General features: G+C 46.3%; 1 protein-coding gene across 3 annotated transcripts in view; it reads left to right on the forward strand.

Moving 5' to 3' along the window:
• TMEM255A (transmembrane protein 255A) overlaps window positions 1–17,173 on the forward strand; it is a 32,299-nt gene that overhangs the window by 9,256 nt on the left and 5,870 nt on the right. The window contains exons 3-8 of one of the 3 annotated variants that reach the window (XM_042807425.1): window positions 31–93; window positions 5,686–5,775; window positions 7,675–7,737; window positions 8,784–8,872; window positions 11,553–11,712; window positions 13,004–13,147. In XM_042807425.1, the coding sequence (XP_042663359.1) occupies window positions 31–93; window positions 5,686–5,775; window positions 7,675–7,737; window positions 8,784–8,872; window positions 11,553–11,712; window positions 13,004–13,147 (609 nt within the window). Of the gene's footprint in view, window positions 1–30; window positions 94–5,685; window positions 5,776–7,674; window positions 7,738–8,783; window positions 8,873–11,549; window positions 11,713–13,003; window positions 13,148–17,173 lie in introns of all 3 variants that reach the window. The other 2 variants (XM_042807424.1, XM_042807426.1) reach the window with 2 other exon arrangements.

The following is a 17,173-nucleotide window of genomic DNA, read 5'->3' on the forward strand; positions in this document are numbered from 1 at the left end:
TATAAATGCTAACAATGTGTTGTTTTTCAGCTTGGTTTTGGGTCGTTTCTTGGAATAATTGGATCAAACTTGATAGAAAACAAAAGGCAAATGGTAAGTTCATTATAAAAACTTTTTTTAAAAAATGATAGGAACTTAAATTTTGTATGTAAAGAGTATTATTAGTTTTCCTAACTCCTCCAGGGTCATGCTGCATACGTCTTGAGGACTAGAGATAGTTTCTGGCAGTCCAGGAGAACAAGACTGTTTAGATTAAAAAAAAAAAAGAAAATGCTCAAGGAAGCACAGAGTGACTATATGCAGTCTCATTGAACTCAGTGGGATTTTTATAAAGGGCTTGAGATTGAGTGTTTGGAGTTTTCAGGATAGTCAGTGCTTCATAGACTCATTCCCAGTGCTTACAAAATATGGCAATTAACATAAATGCAATACATTTATTTTAAATCTTTTAAAATAAATTCTTAGAGGCTTGGGGCTCGGTAGAAATTGCTTTTGGCCACTTTCTATTCTAAGCAAAGGACAGAGAAGAAGATCAAGCAGGTGGTGCACTGGAGGTGCAAGCCCTTAGAGGGCCCAGCAGAAAGTCCTTCCTGAGGACAGGAACGCTCAGAGCTCTCTGCTCTAGATATGTCTAGAGAATAAGTCATTGAAGATATCGACATAGTGAAAAGCATGAAGACTGGTGTAATTGAAAAGCAACCAACTTCTCCAGTGTTGCTGATTAACATGCGTGTTGCTGGTCCTTGTTTCCAAACACCTCTTCAAGTAGGAAGGAAAACCAAGAAACTTTACATGCTGTAAAGCAGCAGTTGGGGCCCTGAGGAGCACAGAAGATGCTGACTAGACCAGACATATGGACCACAGTGCTCCCTGGTTACCTCCTCACGTTGCAAGGAGGCTGTTGTGTGCTGGGGCTGGGCAGCCACTGGTTAGGTGGGTCTCTGGTGGCCCATCCTGTGGGATCAACATTCAGAAGAAAGCAGGTGGGCAGTGAACATGCAGATAGCACAAACCAGATGAGACCAACGCTGCTGGTACGGTACAATTGCAACTATGCTTGTGCTGGGATGGGAGGGGGGTCTCTCTGCAGTGGGGACAGAGCTGTCCCAGGTTACCCCTGTTGGCAAGCACAGGAGACTTGTGTGGTCTTCGCTGGGTCTCTGGTGGCCCCTAAACATGTCCTGCAGATGCTGTTTCACAAACCTCTCATCTTCCTGCCTGTGCTTGAAGGTAGAGGCTGTAGCACTTGGAGGTGTTAGTAACAGGGTTTAGGGTAGGGAGGAGGTGTCTTTTGGGAGAATTTAGCAAAAGGTGCAGGTAGAGAAAGATCAAAAGAAGTTGGTACCTGATGCAGTCCTGGCAGGCTGTTGAGCTCAATCTTTCCTAGCCTGCTTTCTCTGCTTGCTACATGAGGCTGGCTAGAGGTGGCATGTTGAGGGGGTACAGTCCAGCTCCCGGAGCACCCTTGGGCATTCTTGCCTCCTGCCTCCTCTTGGCTCTCCTAGAAGAGCTACTTCAATCCCCCTCCTCAGTGGTTGCCCCATGCTCTGGCAGCGAGATCCCTTCAGCCTTTCTCATATGAGGTTGCACAGGGCCAAGGGGGGATTTTGCTGTCCCTGCAGCCTGTCCCACTGGCCCAGCACTGCTGCCTGCTTTTGCAGGGATGGAGCTGCCTCTGTGGAGGGCTCAGGAATCGGATTAGCAGGGTGTGCTGCTGACCAAGGCTAAGGAATGTTTTCCAAGCTGGAGAGGGAGTTGGGAGAAATTCCTGCCTGTGCTAATCCAGAGGCTGGGCTGCCTTGCCCTTTGCTTTGCAAGTAGGGTGCTCCCTGCAGAGCAGGAGGGAGAGTGTGAGGCAGACCCTGTAGGAAAGGAAAACTGCCTTTCCCACAGTCAGACAACATGCAAGGGAGGTGGGTTTCCCAGTGGATATTTTTTGTTGTTTTCATCCTGGCTCTGCAAGAGCAACATGTCCTGTTCTTTCTGTCCTAGCAGGGTTTCCAAGCCTCTTGCTCATCGTGTATTAGCAGCACGTCAGGGTCTGGTTGAGCAATCGCCACGTTATGCCAGTCCTGCACTCTTCACAGGAGTGCCCATGAATGACAGCGTGGCTCTGACTTGACTTGTTTCTTCTGAAGAGCCCTGGGTAGCCCGTGTTTATTTGTTTCATCTCTTGATAGTTTCGTGTCCTAAAAAGCATGCATGACCCAGCTTTGCAGGGATTGCGTCACCGCTGCCTCGGTTGGCAGCTAGCGTGTCTCTGGTCTGACCGCAGAGAGGACAGGCAGGAGTTGTCACTTATTGTCCCCATGCTTTAGTCACATCTCCTCTTTGCCCAGGAGCACTTTACAGTGGCAGCTTTGTCCATTACATGTTTCTATAAAGCCACCGGCAGTGCAGGATTTTTTTTTTTTATCTTCTGTGAACTTTCCCAGTGTCCTAGTTTGCTAAAAGGCAGTCTTGGTGTTGCTTATACGGTTGCTCCTCAGTGATAGCAGGAAGAGACAAAAGCAACTTCTGCTGCTGTGTTCTTGTGCATGTTTCTGCCCATAAACTGGTTGGGGAGCATAAGGAGTTGAGCAAGCCAGTGTTGCTGACGGGGAGAGCTGACCTGAAGCATCACGCCTTGCTTCTCTCCAGCCTGACGACAGGAATAAACCTCCCTTGTTTTTCCCACCCGAGTGTATTGGTTTTCATGCTGCACATCTGCACTTCCCACTTGTCAAAGTAAGGGAGAGCTTTCGTCCCCCAGGGAGGGCCAGGGCACTGCCTGCCAGCACTGCCAGCCTGGCAGTGCTGCAGGCAGCTCCGACTTACACCCGAGCTGCCCACTCAGCAGTTTTCAAATGAGGAGTCGTCAGCATTTTGCGTGCCTTTGTGACACTCATCCGTGCCATGAAGAAGTAATAACCAACAGCTTCACAGCCCATGTGTTGTTGGGATACCAACAACACTAAAGGGAACCTCAGCCCAGGACACTCCTGCTTCACGGTTCCTGCACTATCCGAACATGGTTTGTCTTTTCTTGTCCAAATGCTGCTTAGTGTGGCTGGCTTTGGCAGGAGTTAGATGTGAAGACCAATCACAAATATCACACAGCTCTTGAGGGGCACTTCTGCTCACTACAGTAACAGTACTGTCACCCTCAAATCAAAAATCTTGTTGGCAAATCATGAGATCTGTTGAAAGCCGTGGGATTTTAAAAATTAATTTGTATATTTTTATTTGCTGTTTGATTATTGTAAATTTTTAGTGTTTGGTTTTCAGGCTTTTCTTCCTTCAGCTGAGAGAGAGGAAACTGTGTAAATAAAGTGAGCAAATCCATTTCTAACACCAGATCCTTATATCCTACTAGGGCTGTTATGAAAGTATCATTGTTAAGTTTGTATTATTTTAAATAACCATATTAGCAGCTTTTATCTACAAGCAGGGGCGACCGACAAATACCCTAATTGTCTATATTTAGTGTTTGGCTCACTTCCCATCTCCAAGGGTCATGCTATCCAGGGAGAATATCCTCTTTCATCTAAGTATGAGGCAAAGGACGGTACAGATAGAAACTAAAGGCAAAGGACAGTACAGAGAGAAACTAAACTTCCTACAAATTAACCTAAGCCATAAGCCCTGTTTCTTCCACTGAGACTGTAAGAGGCTGTGCTTTCTCCCCTTGTGTGGTTTCACTGGTTGTGGTAGTGAAACAGCGTGATTGCTGTAATGGATAGTGCCAGTTGTGATGCAGATGTGGAGATGGTATGGGTCTGAGCGGGGAGGAAATGCTGGTGTTTACAGCTGACAGAAACAGGGTCCCAGCCTAGGACCTGATCCTGGAAAGCTTGTCACCTGCTGCCATCTGCAAGTACTTCGTGGCACAGCATCTAATATTCCAGTAACAGCTTATTACCAATGACTGTGACTTGTGTGTATGGTTACTGAGTTAATTTTGCAGTCTGCTCTATCTACTGCTGCAGTTCTTATTTGTGGTAGGGCAGTGTATATCTTGAATACTTTCCTCATCTAGAAAACCATTTTATTTTCTCTCATTCTGAAGCTAACTGAAGTAAGCAATTGTACAGGGATCATTTCCATGGTCCCAAGTGAGCCCTCCTGCATCTACAGTCATTACTCAAACTGACCTGGTCTGCACGTGGATGTTGCTGGAGGGAGGCCTGTTTTCACTGAGGGAGGTTTAGGTGAAAACAGTCTGATTAACCTAAAAATCCTGAGATACTTTAAAAATACCTATAGGATCCTTCTGGCTTGTGTTTGTCAAGGGGCGTGGCTTGACTTTCTGAGAACTGGATCCTCGTGCAGTGGCAGGAACCAAGGTTTTTGAGCAAACTTAGCACCTGGAGCTTTAAAAAAAACATCCCTGCGCTAGGAGACCCCAGATATCTGTCAGTGCTGGCCAAGTTAACTGTTATTTCTGTATTTGTGTTATTAGTGGTTTTTACTATTGCTCAAAGCTCCTGATGACCGGAGTCACATTTACACTTGTGGAGAAGCAGTTTTTAACAGCTGTCAGCGACTGACACTTGAAGGCTGTGATCCCTGGAGTGGAAAACCACAAGGGAAAAACCCACTAAAGCTTTCAGTTCTTTAAATGGATATACTGCTGTTCTTCAAGCTACGTCTTTGTGAACCTGTCTGTTTGAATGCTGCGCTTGCCCTCTCTTCACAGCCCTGTCATTATCCCTGATGTGCCTTGGCGAGGGGGATTGGGATTGGTACCGGGAGCTCTGTGTGTGATGAGCTGGTCTGGAGCCCACTGGCAGCGGCTGAGCTGCTGCTCCGGAGCAAGGAGAGGGGTCGTGTCAAAACTCATGCATATTTCCCCCAGCTGAGCACTGGCACTTCGGCAGAGGTGGTGTTTAAAGTGGCATAGTGGGAGTAGAAACTGTCGCTCATGCCTGGGTTGGGGTTTGAGTATTTCTGGTTTACCTTCTGAATGCTTTCACCCCAGTATTAAGAATGGGCAGGATGGGGCCAGTGAAAGAGGATCAGACCTGTCTGACTCTTCCCTCCTTGAGCTGAAGGTGGAGATCTCTCTCCTTGCAGCTCCCTCAAGGCAGGGGGAGGCCCCAGGGGCTGTGCTAGCCACAACCTGGCACCGAGGAGCCCAGCCAGGCTGCTGTGAAGGTGTACAACACCCATGGCCTAGGCTGGTCACCTGTCTTCTGGTCTCATGGCTCTGTGCTTACACCTGCATGAGAGTGTTGTTTCCTGAAGGCACAGTCTCACCAGAGAGGTTCGCATACAGCAGTCTCCTGTGTCCTTACAGCCTGGGAAGTGTTCACAGCAGCAGCTCCCCACAGCGCTCCAGGATGGGGAGAGAAGAAATCCCGTCCTTTTGCTCCAAGGAATAGTTAAGGACAACAGCAGCCAGAAGAAGAGGTGTATCCTCAGCCTAAGTTTAGCGCTTTGGAGTCATGGAAAAACTTGCATTACAATATCAAGTCCCCAGAGAACTGGTCTGGCACAACGCTGCTACTCCTGCTGCCTTGCAGGAGCAGAGTGATGCACATCCCATTGCCTTCAATGAGACCTGTCTGTGCAGCCTGGGCAAACATTTGGGTCATTGATTGCTTGACGGCTTATTGACTATGGTTTAGGTATCCTTGTGGGGAGGGCACTAAACGCTTGGTTGTGGAGAGGCAGATGATACTTTGCTTTGTTTTCCTTTCTCAGCTGGTTGCATCGATTGTCTTCATCAGCTTTGGTGTCATTGCTGCATTCTGCTGTGCCATAGTAGACGGTGTCTTTGCTGCCAGACACATAGTAAGTGCTTCCAGGAAAACACAGGTCCCGCAAGGCTTTTACTCTAGGAAAACAAGTGATGGTGACTATAATCCCACATGAGGCCTCATCAAAACCTGTAAATATATGTCATGTGCTGAATGCTGTTTTAAATCAAACCTTAGGTAAATGTATCAGTTTTTTAAAAATATTTTTAAATTAGCAGCAAGCATTAAGATCTTAAAACTTCACTTTAGTTTTTTTGTGTATCCTTTATGCATTTACTGAGTCTCAAAACTATAAGATGTAATGTGAATTACAGCTATTGCTAAGGGACAATATATGATACGTAACATCTATTGTATTTTAAAAGTTAGCAGGAGTAGTTCTTAATGCTGATTGAACGGCTGGATGTTGTAGTAGAATGAAGCAATTTGATACGAAGCTCATTAAAGTGTTACAGTACAAACAGGAAGTTCTTGCAGTAGGTTCTCAGTTTCCATTTGATGACTTAAAAAAATTCAAGCTACTGCTGTCATGACTGATCGCTAGTACGGTGGGATATGCAAAAGCTTCAGTTATTAGTATAGAAATGAAAAAACACAATTTCATTTCAACTTTCTGATTGAAATTTATAACTGCAAATGGATTTTTTTCCTGCAAATCTGCAGTTTGATTACTTTTTTTAAAATTTTGGGCAAAATGAGATTTAAAAAAAAAAAAAAAAAAAAAAACCAACAGATTTGGGGTTTATTTGTGATCAGAATGGAAAGGAATTTCAGAAGGTCAGAATTACCCATGAAGTGGAAACTCCCTGCATCATCTGGCTTGTTAGTCTTGTGGTAAAGCCGGCTCCCCTTTCCTGCCTCTGAGCGTTCCAAAGGTAGAACGACGGCTGGATGGCAGGATCTGCTGGCAGAGCAAAAGGCAGCTCTCCTCAGCTGCGTGATAGGTCTCTGTCTGTCTGGATGCAACCAGCAAGTCTTGGCCATCTCTGACCCCCCTTGCGAGGGCATGTGAAGCATTAGCTTTGATAAAAAGGTGAAGCCCCTTCGACTCCTGATCCTGGCCGTGTGGGTCTGAGCCTTGTAGACTTGCTCCGGGATTTTTAGATGCTGACTTCATGGATTGGGTGATGGCATGAGCTGGCACCTCCTCCTGTCTGGCCCTGGGGATGTCTGCTTATCTGAGGCAGCCAGAGCTGAGCAGTTGGGATAGTGAGGGCTCTGGTTTCTGCCTCTTGATCAACGGACACGCTTTTGGCCTTGCTTTACCCCCTAACAGTCCAAAAATGTCACCATCTTGCTGGAGACGTGCTCCTGCCACTGTAGCACATAGCGTTCCCCCTGTCGCCAGCTGCTGCCCTGCCACCCCGAGTTTTGAATCAGAGAGCAAGTCCAGCTGCTCCTGGGAAAGGCTCAGTGATGTGGACACACATACAGCATTGCTCTGAGGTTTTGCCCCGGGGACGAGGCTGTCCCAAAGTGAGGCATTAATGCATGTTTGCAGGCTGAGCCTTTGGTAATCCTCCAGAGTTTTCCCACAAGTCACTCAAGAGCCCCAAAAGACAAATTTGCCAACAATTTAATGAGAAATTGTTATGATTCAGAATGAAGAACCCTTGGAAATACGTCAGGCAACCCTGGAATGTGTCTGTGGGGATGAAGAATGAACCATTCACTTCAGGGTGGCTGCCCTCACCCAAACAAACCTGGCTTAAGAGCCTGTTCTTCCTGTGCTAGCTGCAACAAATACGTGCCTCCCAGCACCAGGGTTAAACATCATGAGGGGCTGCTGTGGGTGGGGGTGTTGCAGAACAGTTACTGTGTTGAGGTGCTGATGTGAGAGCAAGGCCTCCCTAAGGCCTGGCCCCCTTCCCCAGACCAGCTAGCTGATTTTGATTTCGCTGCAGTGCTAAGCCCCGTGCTTTTTTGTCGGCAGGATCTGAGGCCACTGTACGCCGGGCGATGTCAGTACTACTCCAAGAGTACGACCCCACCAGAGGTGAGAGCAGGTTCAGCTGTGCTGTCTCCATGAAGGGGCTGGCTTCATGGTGCAGGTGGAGAAACCTGCTGCCAAGCTGCTGCTCCAGTGTCCTGGAGGTCTGCGAAGCAAGGAGAGGGTGGGAGGCTGTGCCTGGGGTGGGAGTGGGATGCCGGGAGGACTTGGGGACTGGATTCCTCCATGCTTGGTACTGCCACATGAGTGAAGGAACAGGTGGAGAGGACAGGATGGGGGGATAGGAAAATACACCAGTTTTTCTAATCTCCTGTAATGAATGTGCAGCTGAAGCAGGGTGGTGGGTTAAGAGTTCAGACAGCAGTAATTTCTGTGGATACAAGAAACACATGCCAGCCTCTGCACCTGTGCTGTCTATTGTCTTCTCCAAAGAGAAGCCTGTTGGGGAAACATATTCCTACCACATCCTGATAGTATGTGTGGACATATTTGGCTGCCTTTCCTGTGCACTGAGAGTCTCTCTGAGATTTCCTCACAAGTTCCCAAGTAGTTTTGAATAACCACTCTGTTCCAAATTAAAATGCCTGCTTGAGGTGCAAAGTACTACCCAGTGGCATTGTGGGGGTCCATTCTCTTTTCAGCCCAAAGACTGTCCATGTGAGATTGGGTGTTACTACCCACAGGTAGACAATTAACCACTTTAGTCAGTTATTCGTCAATACGGGAATCTTGCTCTATTTTTCTCATCCTATTGACTACTCTTTGCTCTGAGTTGCTGTGTGGTGAGAAGTGTTAGTTCAGCAAGATCTTGTCTCCTTGTAAGAGTTGCACAACCCCCTTCCTATGCAAGCATATGCTTATCTCTGACTTCCCCATGGTGAAAGGAAACACTGGTTTGTTCTAATCTAGTGTGTCTTCATTCCAGTATAACTGTGTATTTTTTAGGAGCTGTGCTGCAAGATAAGGAAAGAAAAATCTTCCTGGGGCTAATCTGGAGATCAGTGCAAAATCTACATGTAGAGCAGGCCAAATAGCAGCAGAAACAGTGTTTAGTGATTATGTCCTTATGCATTTTTTCTGTATTCACACAGGCAATCTGTCACCCACAGCGCCGTGCACCCTGCACGCCAAAAATAAAAACCAACACCTGCTTCTGTTGTGACCTGTACAACTGTGGAAAGTGAGTAAGCTAAAAATACCATTCCTGGCTGTGAGAAAGGCGAGCAGTGGTCATGCTGGTTTGCAGGTGTCTGAAGGGCCAGGATAGGGCAGGAGCAAAATATTGGTTCATGACAGCTGTTGTGGGAAGGGAACTTAAGCTGTGGTTGTTAGCCATAAGGACTCCCAGGTAAAAGATAACCAAGTAAAGGTGTGTATGAAGTACACTGAAGCCATCCTAGCTATGGCTGAGTGTGCTCTGGGCCAGCCCAGCTGGAAAAATGAAGAGGGTGGGAGTTTCCATTACTTCCATGCTTGGTGCCTTCCCCAGTTTTTCTGCTGTTGAGTGTGCCTTGTCCTAACACCTTCCTTCTCTGTTGGCACTGCTTTTTTGTGGGGGTTTATTTTGTTTTAGAAGACTGAAGATGTAAAAACTGGGACACTGCTCTTCCTCACCTTGTCACTGTTTCATTCCCCACCCTGCTAACAGGGAGGAAAGTTTGCAAGCTGGTGCCACCTGAGTGTTCATAAATCAGTATCCTCTCTGCACAGTGGATATCTTTCATGGTCAGAAGAGGTTGGAAAGTGTACCAGCACTGTGCAAAGATGAGTCAGAAGGGTGGTTACCAATCAAGAACCACTGCATAGTGATCACACCATCATTAGATCTGGCTCCTGTGCCTAAGACAACTTAATTTACAGCATGTGCTGCTTATATCACTTGGAGTGTCTAATGTGTGCAAGCAAGCAATTAATAAATTGATTTTTTTAGTGCTGGCTCAAGCCTAGGGCTTGGCATTTCTCACAGTACTTAGTTGGGCTGGCCCCCACTTAAACCATTGATTGTGGTAGAGGAAGATCAAAAGCTGCTGTTGGGAGAGGGTGGTTCTGCATGCTGGGAAGAGTAATCCCTGGTCTCTGTAGGACTTTGTTTCTGTGGAAGCCACTGCAGAAGGGTGAAGCTCACACTTTCCTTTGACAGTTTACAGAACATAATCCCTCAGCGATACACAGAGAGTGGAACAAAAAAACTTGCAACTTTTCAGGGTTGGTTGTTTTTTTTTTGTTTGTTGGGTTTTTTTGTTTGTTTGTTTTGGTTTGTTTTTTTGTTGTTTGTTTGGGTTTTTTTCCCAGTCAGGCTGCCTCTGACCCATTTTCACCTCTCTGACATAAGGTATCAATTGTTACCATCTCAGTCTTGCTTAGTACCATACAGGTGTGCTGCACTGAGGAGGTGCTGGTTCTTATGAGATCTCGGTAAGAAAGGCATGGACGCTTAAGGCTGGTTAGCTCACATATTATGTAAAGGATGGAAAATATAGAAAAAGTGAGAGCAATCTTGCATCCCTCTTGATGCTGGGAACCGTGGCTGTGGCAGCACTGGACAAGCCCTTTCCCATTTATATGTTCTCGGTGGTACACCAAAGCTCGCTGAGAGCTTTATACTCTCACACATCTCCATAGGAACGAGCTCTTGCAAACAGCACATACAGGTTGTATTGTTAAAGGCAGTCACGGTATGTGCTCAGGTTATACAGAGGTCATGCAGGCTAACACACAGGTTTTTACAACCAGTGTTTTTGCTCTGCCTCAATTCTGTTTGAAATCCCTGTCTCCTAGTTGCAATGTCTCCTGCAGTGGCCCGTTACAACGAGATACGGAAAAAAGAAGAAACTGAAATTGAGTAATGAGGGAAGGAGGGTGGCTCTTGTGAAAGGGACAGGTTTCTGCAGGCCTTGCAGAATCTTCTGGGGAGCTGAGCCCGGATCTCCTGTTTCTTGGCATTAAACGTGAGCCTGTTCTTCCCCATTTCCTCAAAGCCCTTGTGCAGTTTGAGCCATATGTGATCTGGAAGATATGTCAATCCTAAGCCCTTAGTATTTTTTGTCCCCAATAAATATGTTTTCTGAAAGGGGATTTGCTGTAGCCCACTATATCTGGTAAGCTACACCAAAGGCCAGCCTGTTCCCCCAAGCAGCAGCCAGAGAGAAGTCATTACTGAGGAATCCTACTTGCAAGACTCCAGCCTACATGTTGCAGGAGCTGCTCTTTCCTTTCCAAAATAATGACCTAAGTGGATTTGACTGAGTTTTCTCCATCTTTTCTGCATGTGGAAAACCTTAAAAATGTGAGCAGAAGGACCTCTCTCTGCCAGGGTCTGAGGGGTCATGCAAGCCATATAGAGCTGCCAAGGGCAGGCAGCTGGAGCAGAGCCACTGCGTTGGACGTGCTTTGTGGCCAAGCACTGGGGTGCCAGGAGGCCAGCTGTGCTGCCCTGTGCCCACCCAGCTGCTCGTGGGTCTGTGAGGAGCAGCCAGCGCTGCACTGAGGAGCGGCAGCTGCCCCTCAGGGCACAGACTGATTTCCCTGGGTAATTCCAAGACCGGTTTGTCCTTGGCAAGCCTCCAGCATCCCTATGGAGATTTCAGATAATAGAAATAAGAGGCAGATTCAGACTCAAGGTCATTTGAGTATTTGCAGGCCTTGCAGGACTTGTTTCTTACACAACAGATCAAGCCATCTCCTGCCTTTGTCATGTGGGGAGATTTCAGATGCCACAAGCTTTATCTCCATTCCCTTGGTAGTTAGGTTTAGTCTATCATTAAATTGCAGATGGCATTTTACTGTCCAGCAGAAGTGCTTATGTTTTTTGATGCATGGTGCACTTTTTTATCATTATTGTTGCTTTTCTAATCTAGCAGAGTAGAGATTTCTGGAGGCTACTATGAATACATTGATGTCAGCAGCTGCCAGGACATCATCCACCTTTACCACTTGCTTTGGTCGGCAACGATTCTGAACATAGTGGGGCTATTCCTAGGGATCATTACAGCAGCGATACTTGGAGGCTTTAAAGACATGGTAAGATGGTGCCAATTTTTTATGTGCATTAAATCAAACAAATCAGGCAAATTACCTTTTAAAAATAATCATGGAAACAGCTATTTCAAATCAAATTATCTATGCATCACTGCAGTCAGGCTGGAAAGAATGACATGAAATAACTGTAAGGAGAAAGTGGAAATTACTCACTTTTCTGATCTGGTGTCACCACCTGAACACAATTAGAAAAGACGAACAGAATTGTGAAACTGTATTTTCAAAAGAAACCTTCTCAGAGGTATTGGCAATACCGGGATGAATAAAAATAAGATCTTTCTTAAAAATTGATCTTCCTTTCCATAGCATTGACCTTCTACAAGGAAATGTGTGGTGGTTGCTCATGAATTGTTGATTTTATAGCAGTAGTAGGGTTCTGAGCTTTATAGACTGTTTAAGCAGCCATGTTAGGCTTAAACTCCCCATCTAGTTTCTTCATGGTGCAGAATCTGAGGGTGAACTGGGGACAAAAATCAGGTGAGAGATTGCAAGCTTCAGATAATGAAAAAAATGCTGTTCTGACAATGTAAGTTTTGAAATACCCTCACTTAATCAGGCTGCCTGTTACCTTCCATACAGTTTTGTTCTGCAGAGGACAAATCAATGAGGAGAACTGAACATTCAACAGATAAATTTGGGTTTTTTTTCAGTCTCTTGTGACTCATTTGGAATAATACAAAATGAGACACCCAGCAAAGAGCATTTGTTGTCCTGGTAATACAGTTTTACAAACAAATCTTGGGCCCTCCATTAAGGGTGCCTTATTTCAGAACTCTGAACTTTCCTGCACTCTTTTCAGACTCACAAAGGTCTTCCCAAACAAAACAGGAGACACCTTCCAAGCTGTGCATCATGGTCTTTTGAGATTTGATCCACACCAGACTGCCTGTAGAAGTGTCTGTGAAGAGCAGTACAAGAGGAGTTGAAATACGCTGATCTCAAAATGCACTGAATAACAGAGTAATCAAAATTAATGGATTCTTTCTCCTACTTGTGAAGATGTAATCTGAACAGTTGTTTTGTTTGAGTACTGGTGCACTGGGCTATTGCTAGCTTGTTCTGTGGAATCTGAGAGGAAATAATATGTGCCTAAGGAATTAAATGGCCTCAGGATTTACCTGCAGCCTAAGAGGGAACCAGATTGCCAGTTGCTAATTTGAGAGAGTTGAGCTCTAAAGACACACAGTGCTCCTTTAAATCATTTCTGCTTTCATTCATCAGCTTTCTGTGACTTGGTTAGTAGCCTGAGATTCTCTTCTTTTTGTTTTAACAGACTCCTTCCCTCCCTACGCTGAACTGTACAGTTGAAAATGCACACCCTTCAGTGTCCTACTACTCAAGGCCACAGGTGACATCTTACAACACCTACTACCACAGCACTCCTCACCTGCCTCCCTATTCCGCATATGACTTTCAGGTAGGGAACGTTACAGGATGTTTTCTTGTTTAGCAGCAAGGTTAAATCCAGACAGTCTGCAGGACTCTGGAGGTCTGTCTTGCCATCATTCACACAGTTTAATTTTCCTGTTGCTGCAGAGAATACCAAATCTTTCCTACTAGGTATTGGTCCTTGGCAGTGCTCTCTTATTAAGGCAGCATTTTCCTGAAAGCTGTCCTTGAAGAGAAGGCAACAGAACCTGCTGCCTGCCTCCCCTGTCATTCACTGGTAGAGGCCACATTAGAAATAGGCATTGCCTCTGGCATCTGCAATTCTCTGAGGATAGAGGCAAAGCAAGGTATTCTGGTGCTAGTTTTTATCAGGCCAACTGCTGTGCCTGAGAGAAACCGATGAGCTTTTGGAAACAAGCTATTTGAGCTCCTGAAGACACATACTGACTGAAAAGCTATTGTTATGGGTTTTTTTCCACACACTTCAGCTGGTCTAAGAATGGTCCCTGCAAACATCACCTCTGATGTAATGCATCCTTTCCTCTTCTGAGCTATGGAGCTGTGCCATTGGAAATGGTGGTTTCATGTGAACTTTGCAGTCAACATCAGCTTTCACTTGTTGAAGCAGATGAGGACATTTCCTCCTCAGCTATTCTGCCAGGTGGATTTTACCACAGTGGTGATGTTAACATATCATACGTTTTCTTTACAACCATCAAGGCTGGAGACCTTTTTTAATTAACAAGATTAAGGTCTTGGACATCAACTAAGAGGTGTGGTCTGTGACAGCCACCATCTCCCTCATCAGAGCCGTGCATTAGAGATAACATGAATCTAAACCTTTCTGGTTTTACGGCTACTGCCACTAGACAACACTGTTGTCAGATCTTCCTAGAAATATTTGTACATTTACATCAGAATTTCTAGGATTTATTTATACAGATTTGTGACTCATTTTTGAGATTAACACAATGTAAAGCAGTCACTAGTGTTGTGTAGCTTTTTACAGTTACAAAAATGCCAACCTCAGCGCATACCAAACCAAGCTGAGCTGTGAAGTCCTCTTCTCAGCCGCTTGGCTGATACTAAGTGCTGTTTACTCAGGGTTTGTCTGTACTGCAACCACAGTACCAGCGGAGCACTCAGCATGGGTGGATTTGCCCTGCTTTTCAACTAGAAGTACTGCTGGGGCTCTGCTAACGCTTACCGCTCAGCTGGACAGGTGAAAGTCTCTGTGTCTCACTGGTGTTAGCACAGATTAGGAGTCAGCACAAAAGCTGGGCATAAAATGAGATAATCTAAATTTAAAATAGCCAGGTCTGTGTTTCAAATGCAATTCCAAGTCTGAGCCTTGCTTATCTTCCAGGGAACTTGAGGGCCTGCATGAAAGCATTAGCTGAGGCCTCTGGCTGTGGAGCCTCTCTCTTGCATTAAGCCCTACTCTGACACAAGCAGTGTCCCTACCACCCTGACACCTTCTCCCTGGCCATCCTACAGCACACAGAGCAAGCCCAGCCTCACCTCTTAAATTCCTTTTGAAGGCTGCACTCCCTCTGGTGCAAGAGTTGGCCAAGTCAGTGCTTCCCGACTCATCCCACACATCTTTCACAGGAAAAAAAACCCCAACTCTCCAGAATCTCTAAGGAAGCCTATGCCCCTGCAAGAGCCTGGCTTTCATGCACAACTCTAAAATGGCAGACTGGCTTTCTGTTTTTTGGAGGAGCACAAGCCGATGGGTGTTGCAGCGGCCACCACTTGTGCCATGGCTAATGACAGTCCACCCAGCTGGTCGTGGTGAGGAAGGCAGCAGGACTTTGCAGGGGGCCATGGCAGGAAAATGGGCAGGAGGAAAGGGCCCTGGGTGGAAGTAGTACCGGTACCTTACTCCTCACTCTGTGTGCTTGGTTGGGGGCAATCGGATGAGAAAGTCTCAGTCTTACAGCGTTTTGACTTCTGCAGGCCCTGAGCCACATTTGGCTCTGACAAGAGAACGCAGGCGAGCAGTGGCCTTCTCTGCCTTTCACCCCCAGTCAAAAGAGGAATTGGTGCCACCTTCCCAGCCGCCATCAGTCGGTGCGAGCCAGGCGTGCTTGCAGCCATGGCAGCTCTCCTCCAGGACTCACGGCTGCGGCAGCTGGGTGCAGGCACTTTGCAACGGTGAAACCCAAGGCTGTGTTTGCTAACGAGCTCCGGGGCCATGTCGCTGCAGCAGCACCCTTCCAAATGTCTTTGCAGCTCAGGGGCTCCCACCCGTTGGGCTTTAGGTGAACTGGGGAATGATGGAAGAGCTGTTGTGTTGTTCGAAACAGGAATGGTTTGTATGGCTTTCTGTGAGGTCCTCAGTGAGCAGGCTGGGCTTTCATGGCCCATATATCAGCTTAATAAACTGTCACAGGTTGGTGTTAGGGAAGTGACGCAAAAAAGATGCTGTTTGAAAACAACTTGCTATTACTGCAGAGTCCATCATCCCTCCACCCACCGAGGTAAAACCACAGGGTTACCTCCGACCTTGTACGTGGTCACCGCTGCGTACAGCTTGGCCTCACTGCTCCTGGCACGGGGCCCTCGGCACACACCCCCGTGCCGCTTGCAGCACAGTGCAGATCCCCCTCACGCTCCTGTCTCTTCCAGGGCCTTAAGCCGGGCATGTTTGGGGTTTGCAGTTCGTGCCCACAGCTGAGGGGTGGCAAAGGGGTGCGTGGTGCCTGCGTGCCAGAGCAGAAAGGCGCTCTGCTCCGGCGTGCCGGCGGTGTGGCCGGGCACCGTCCAACACTGCTCGATCTGCAGGGGCTTGTTCAGGTGGGCCGGATGGCCGACAGCAGCGCGGGGCCAGCGTGACTGTCAGGGGATAAACCCACGGTGCATTAGTGGCCAGAGGAGCAAATGCAAGTGACTATTTCATTGCTTATTCATCTGGCCTGTTTCTGGACGGAACACAGCCTGTGCACAGGTCTCTGTCGCGCCATATGACTTAAGGCTTTAGACCTAAGGTATTTTTGATAATTAAGGTAATTTGGAAAGCAGAAATTAATCTTCAGGCACCCACAAATTTTGTTGCTCTACCTGTTGTGGTCTAATCCCAGCCTGCAGCTAAGCAACACGCAGCCGCTTACTCACTCCTTCCCCCCTCCCAGGGGGATGGGGAGGAGAATTAAAAAAAACAAACAAGCAAACAAAAAAAAAAAAGTTAAAGCTCCTGGTTTGAGATAAGAATGATTTAATAATTAAAATAACAGCAACAATAATAAAGTATAATAATAATGAAATATAATAATAATAATGACAAGGAATATAATAAAAAAGAGAGAGAGAAATAAAACCCAAGAAAAGACAAGCGAAGCACACTGCGATTGCTCACCACCCACTGAGTGATGACCAAGTAGCAATCCACTGCCAGCCAGTTCCCTCCAGTTTATATACTGAATGTGACGTTCTGTGGTCCGGAATGTCCCTTTGGCTAGTTCGGGTCAGCTCTCCTGGCCATCGTCCCTCACAGCTTCTTGTGCACCTGCTCGCTGGCGGAGCATGAGAAACTGAAAAATCCTTAATTTAGGATAAACCCTACTTAGCAACAACTAAAACGTCAGCGTGTTATTAACGTTATTCTCACACTAAATCCAAAACACAGCACTGTACCAGCTACTAGGAAGAACATGAACTCTAGCCCAGCCAAAACCAGGACACCACCTTTTCAAGCTTTTTACTTACTGAAGGAATAAATTATTTTGTTACCATTAATTTCGGGGGGGGAGGGGGGGTGTTATATTTGTGTTGAAGTGAAAAAGTAGTGTAAAAAGGAACTATCTGTTTGTTGTTGCTACTGTCTGATATGTGAAACCCAAGATTTGAGAGGAACTCACCAGTTTTCAGTTGTCCAGCATCTCTGAAATGCAGCAGGTACACAGAAGTGATGAGAAATAATGATTTTTTAATTATTTCCTTCTTTAGTCTTAGGTCTAAGGAATCTCATTATGCAAAACTGCTACAGGCTGTGCTTACCTTGAATGCAACAAGTTATTTGAATACTTATTTGTATGTACATATGCTCTGCAGA

The sequence above is a fragment of the Tyto alba genome, unplaced genomic scaffold (genome assembly GCF_018691265.1).
Source record: "Tyto alba isolate M040663 unplaced genomic scaffold, T.alba_DEE_v4.0 Super-Scaffold_5, whole genome shotgun sequence".
Classification (NCBI taxonomy): Eukaryota; Metazoa; Chordata; class Aves; order Strigiformes; family Tytonidae; genus Tyto; species Tyto alba.